Source organism: Gigantopelta aegis, chromosome 4 (assembly GCF_016097555.1).
Source record: "Gigantopelta aegis isolate Gae_Host chromosome 4, Gae_host_genome, whole genome shotgun sequence".
In the NCBI taxonomy this organism is placed as follows: Eukaryota; Metazoa; Mollusca; class Gastropoda; order Neomphalida; family Peltospiridae; genus Gigantopelta; species Gigantopelta aegis.
Genome location: NC_054702.1, coordinates 43790621 through 43796188, shown reverse-complemented (window position 1 = coordinate 43796188; position 5568 = coordinate 43790621). Strand labels below are relative to the sequence as shown.

The following is a 5568-nucleotide window of genomic DNA, read 5'->3' as shown; positions in this document are numbered from 1 at the left end:
AAATGAAAGCATGGATGCACGAAACACTGATGTTATTCCATATCTGTACATCCTTTAACATTGATTTTGGAGGTCCAACGTACACCAACACAGTTTTAACAAACTTGAAGAAAACCGCTGACAGCAAACAAACACAAAGGCCGTATTTTACTTCAAAGTCCATCATGCTGTTTAGTTAGGTTCTGGCATTAATAACGTACTGTTTTAGCTGCCTGGACACTGTAAAAAGAAGTTTAATTAACATCTGTGATTACAATACTGATTGACTGTACTTTGCTTCAGTATATAATTATCGGTGTGGTGTTACCAACATGCCCTTAGTACTGTTTTGTTTAAACTGAACCAGCCAGCGCCTGGTGGTTAAATCGTTGGCCCTGATGCTTATAGTAAACAGCACTTGTCATATTCATACTGCACGTGTACAAAATAAAAATAAAAAGTTGAAGTTTGAGAAGTAGGTTATGACAAGAGGAAAGTTGATAGTGTAACTATTTTGATAGTTGTAAAAATATTTTTAATGCAAATTGAGATATTTTGTTATTGCATTATTTCTTCATATATTTTAAAACTGTTTTATTGGTTGTATAGACCCTCCTTAAATACTTGTTGAAATGATGATTTTTCAATCGTATCTAGTAGTTAGATTTTGTTATAGTGTACAATAATAGCATATGCTTGTCCAACTTTTGTACAGAAAGCATAACCATTAATGACTACACCGGTTATCCGGTTATCCTAATACTACATAGGTGGAGCGCCACATCATATGCCTAGAGCGGGAAAACACCACATAGGTGGAGTGCCACATCATATGCCTGGAGTGGGAAAACACCACATAGGTGGAGTGCCACATCATATGCCTGGAGCGGCAAAACACACATAGGTGGAGTGCCACATCATATGCCTGGAGCGGGAAAACACCACATAGTTGGAGCGCCACATCATATGCCTGGAGCGGGAAAACACCACATAGGTGGAGTGCCACATCATATGCCTGGAGCGGGAAAACACCACATAAGTGGAGCGCCACATCATATGCCTGGAGCGGCAAAACACCACATAGTTGGAGCGCCACATCATATGCCTGGAGCGGGAAAACATCACATAGGTGGAGCGCCACATCATATGCCTGGAGTGGGAAAACACCACATAGGTGGAGCGCCACATCATATGCCTGGAGCGCCACATCATATGCCGGGAAAACACCACATAGGTGGAGCGCCACATCATATGCCTGGAGCGGGAAAACACCACATAGGTGGAGCGCCACATCATATGCCTGGAGCGGGAAAACACCACATAGGTGGAGCGCCACATCATATGCCTGGAGTGGGAAAACACCACATAGGTGGAGCGCCACATCATATGCCTGGAGCGGGAAAACACCACATAGGTGGAGCGCCACATCATATGCCTGGAGCGGCAAAACACCACATAGTTGGAGCGCCACATCATATGCCTGGAGCGGGAAAACATCACATAGGTGGAGCGCCACATCATATGCCTGGAGCGGGAAAACACCACATAGGTGGAGCGCCACATCATATGCCTGGAGCGGGAAAACACCACATTGGTGGAGCGCCACATCATATGCCTAGAGCGAAAAAAACACTAGATTGGTGGGGCGCCACATCATATGCCTAGAGCGGAAAAAACACCACATAAGTGGATCGCCTAGAGCGGGGAAACTGATGAAAGCACAATGAGATCATATTATCTACACTTTAAACACGCAAATTGTTTGCCTCATACTTCATTACAACTACCCCTGCGTTCCTCATCGTAGTGCAGGGGTGGCAACGTTCTCGTGGCTTTCCTTGAGAGTGGCGAATACAGCACATATTCCTTATCGTGGTGCACGGGTGGCAAATTTCTCATGGCTTTCTTTGAGAGAGGCGAATACAGCACATATTCCTCATCGTGGCGATATGATCAGCAAATGAATGGTGTATTGTTAAATGTTACTTATATTTTATTTCCAGTTGATGGTTTTGATTTTTTAAAAACGTTTTGAAGACAATGTTTGTTGTAAAGATAAGAAATAAATTGTTATTTAAGAACTATTTTGTTTTGCTGTATAGATATCGTAAGCGAAAAGGCATTCAACACGTGAGCCTACTACCCTAGAAAACGGTAAAGTATGTAATAAAATGGGGTGGGTTTTTAAAAAAATTCGAATTATATAGGATTACATAGGATAAATAAAATACCCGGTTACCGTCTTTAGATATCGGCTTTAACCATTCTAATCGTCGCAAGATAAATCCGATATTAAGACAGTAACCATGCAGTTATTCTCTATATATATTGTTTTAAGATGAGAATCTTAAATCAGTAACCTAAATTAGAAAAGGACAAACAGTAACCCATAGCAATGTCGAGATAATGGATGGGTGCCATGAATTAATTTTTATGTTACGAAATGTTAAACTTAAATCTTTTTATTATAAAAGGCAAATATTTTCATACATGGAACAAATCAACATTAGTTCTTAAAATATCTTTTCAATAATACCAGTTTGCTTACATATGGTGATTTCTGTATGAAATATGATTTTAAACCACCATTTACAGATTATCCTAGGTTGATTTTTTTAAATTAAAAAAAAACACATTTATAAACTGAATGTGTATACAGAATTAGTGATATTACAAATGCCGATAATACCTAATGGCCTAGAAGAACTTAAAACAAATGCTTGTAAAACGTTTTACAATGATTGTGTTAACAAATATACATCTAAACATAAAATAAACGCGCATGTAAAATGGTATTATACTTTTGGAATAGAGTTCGTGATAAATGGTGGGAAAATGTATATCTTCTCCCTTTCAAGCTAACTACGGACACATGGCTTCGTTACTTTCAGTATAAGATTTTAAAAAAATTAACCACAAATAAGCACTTAGTAATATATGGTATAAAAGATTCAGATAAATGTGATTTTTGTCATATGTTTAGTGAAGAGTTAATGCACTTTTTGGTTTTGTAAACATGTTCAGACATTCTGGAATACTGTTATAAACTGAATATTCTTAAAAACTAATATTATACTTCAAGTGAATGCACAAAGAATTGTTTTAGGCAACCCTGACTACTCTTAAAAAAAACACGATATTATAAATAATACTTTGACATCCAATAGCTGATGATTAATAAATCAATGTGCGCTAGTGGTGTCCTTAAACAAAGCAAACTTTAACTTTCTAATTGCCAAACAATACATATACAAATCAAAATGTAATAGTCAACAACTAACGTTAACTGGCTTCCAGAATAGTCTAAATATGTATTACCATATAGATGAGCATATTTCCATAATAAACAACAAAACAATCCAATGGAAAAATGGAATTGTTGGACAAAACTAACTGTTAAATTATAATGTATATTTATGTTTCAGAATTATTTATCGGTACATTATATTTACAGAATATATTGAGCCACTTAGTGCAATAGTGGACCAAGTCCATTTTTGTCATTTTTGTGTTAGGTGCAGAAATGAAGAAAGGTTTAAAATATCTTTTAGTTCAATAATGGTCCAAACCAAGTTCTGTTTCTATTTTCTCAATATATGCGACATGACATGTCATGTCATAGGGTTTTACGTGCACATTCAGAACAAGCTGTTGTAGCGCACGCCTGTCGTGGGCACAAGAGCCGGCCTTGGCCGGCTCCTCCGTCCACTACAGGAAAGGTGGGTGGAGGGGAGAGGAGGGACTGCCTGCACTGGCAGGTGCAAGGGAGCACCAGCAGCCTGATCAAATCGGTAGCAGGCGGGTGGTGGTGGTGGTGGTGCTATGGAATTTGAATGGAGCAGTTAAATGCCAAAGAGAAAAGGGTGCGCAATTTTGATCGAGGGAATTTGGCGCAATTTTGAACGGTCGGTCGAAAGTTAAATGTTAGATTATTTTATGAAGAAATGAAATGACTGAGGCGAAATGAACAATATCTATATGTTGGCAATCGTTGTAGTATAGTATAATTTATTAGGCTTACTTGGTTTGTCTTTAGGTCTATCTCGTTTTCCTGCTTGCTATTTCCTCTGTTGTCCTAGTTGACTTACCTTAGTCAGCCAGGATTTCATGCATCAGTAATAAAGAACATGGTGCAAGTGCAAAAGACACAATTGTGCAGTTTATTTACATGTTAGGTTCCTTGTTCGTGATTGGCTGGATTGGACCAATGAGAATGCTGCAAGAAAAAATGGTAATTAGTGGTGTCCTATCTTGTTTGTTTTTAAGGGCCACCAAAACATTTGGGAGTGGTATACACCAATTGCAACACACGAGTTTCAGAACCTGAATAAATATTTACAGTAAGGTTAACAATGGTTATTAATTATTCGCTACCGTCCCGCCGTTGAACCCCGGGGTTGGAGTGCTTGTCGGTCGTGTGCTTAAGGTCGCTCTTCCCTCCCGGAGTTGTACAGGCGGGTGGTTTTGAATAATTGTTGATTAATATTTTTATTTTATGCCAGCTATCTAGTTTAAGTATATGCTTCTACTTGTGTCGTTTCACCGTTCTCCCCTCGGATGGAATACATAGTCTGGTCGAGTGTGAAGGGTGGATGTTCCGCCAAGGGGTCACAGGTGTTACGATTTACGTATTGTCATATCTAGTAGTTATTAATCACTCGCTACCGTCCCGCCGTTGATCTCTCTGGTTGGAGTGCTTGTTGGTCGAGTGCTTAAGGTCGCTCTTCCATCCAAGAGATGTACAGGCGGGAGGTTTTGAGCAATTGTTAATTTATAGCTGCATTTATATCAGCTAACTAGTTTAGGCATATGGTTGTACTTTTGTCGTTTCACCGTTCTCTCCCCGGGTTTAAATACCTAGTCTATTCGAGTGCGTAGGGTGGATATTCCTTCCAGGGAGTCACAGGTGTCACGAGTTAAGTAGTATACTAATTATTTACCTTAGTTATAGAGCGCCACCTTCCCTCCGTTGGTCTCCCAGATTGGAGTGCGTGTCGATCGAGTGCAGAGGGTCGCTTTTCCCTCCAGGAGACGTACAGGCGGGTGGTCTGTTTCTAGTTTTAGCTTTTGACTAAATGGCTTGCCAGGAGCCCAGTGGGTGCGCTACGGCTTCCCATCCTGCCTGCGATCGGTCGAATTGGTGGTTCGCGCCGATCGAACGCTGGCACGGTGGGTGGCACGTGGCTTTTATAATTTTGGTTTTGTAGACTGGACGAATTCGTATACTGCTGTGAAGGTTTTGGTTTTGAGGAATTTATCAGGGTTAAGGAAAAAATTAGGAGTAATTGTTTTATTGTGGTTGGCTTCGGTTATTGATTCTATCATTAGTTTTCTCTGGCTGTTGTGTAGCGTGCGATCTAGGAGGTAGTGTTTCATATCCTCCCGGGTGCCACATTCGCAGTCAGGATTTAGTTTGGTGAAAGAGCAGCTGTTGAGCTGTGAAGATTTACCTATGCGTAGTTTAGTGATTAGTTTATCCATATAAGTATTTGGGATAGAGTTGACTAGTGGCTTGATGTTAAGTGCCATGTATTAGTTGATAGGTCCCAGTTTGCCTGCCATTGATTAATGTAGTGTTTTCTTGCTTTT

The 5568-nt window shown here is 39.8% G+C and overlaps 2 protein-coding genes across 3 annotated transcripts in view; one reads left to right on the top strand and one right to left on the bottom strand.

Annotated features, from left to right (window-relative positions):
* LOC121372544 (TLC domain-containing protein 2-like) overlaps nucleotides 1–4537 on the bottom strand; it is a 10241-nt gene extending 5704 nt beyond the window's left edge. Inside the window, exons 1-2 of one of the 2 annotated variants that reach the window (XM_041498935.1) lie at nucleotides 4001–4537; nucleotides 1–219 (exon numbers count right to left, since the gene is read on the bottom strand). The exon at nucleotides 1–219 is cut by the window's left edge and continues 22 nt beyond it. In XM_041498935.1, coding sequence (XP_041354869.1) covers nucleotides 1–166 — 166 coding nt within the window. In that variant the 5' untranslated portion in view covers nucleotides 167–219; nucleotides 4001–4537. Of the gene's footprint in view, nucleotides 272–4000 lie in introns of those variants that run through there. The other variant, XM_041498934.1, reaches the window with a different exon arrangement.
* LOC121369848 (histidine-rich glycoprotein-like) lies at nucleotides 901–1644 on the top strand. The gene has a single exon (XM_041494925.1). The coding sequence runs from the start codon at nucleotides 901–903 to the stop codon at nucleotides 1642–1644; it is 744 nt and encodes a 247-aa protein (XP_041350859.1).
* Nucleotides 4538–5568: the final 1031 nt, after the last annotated feature.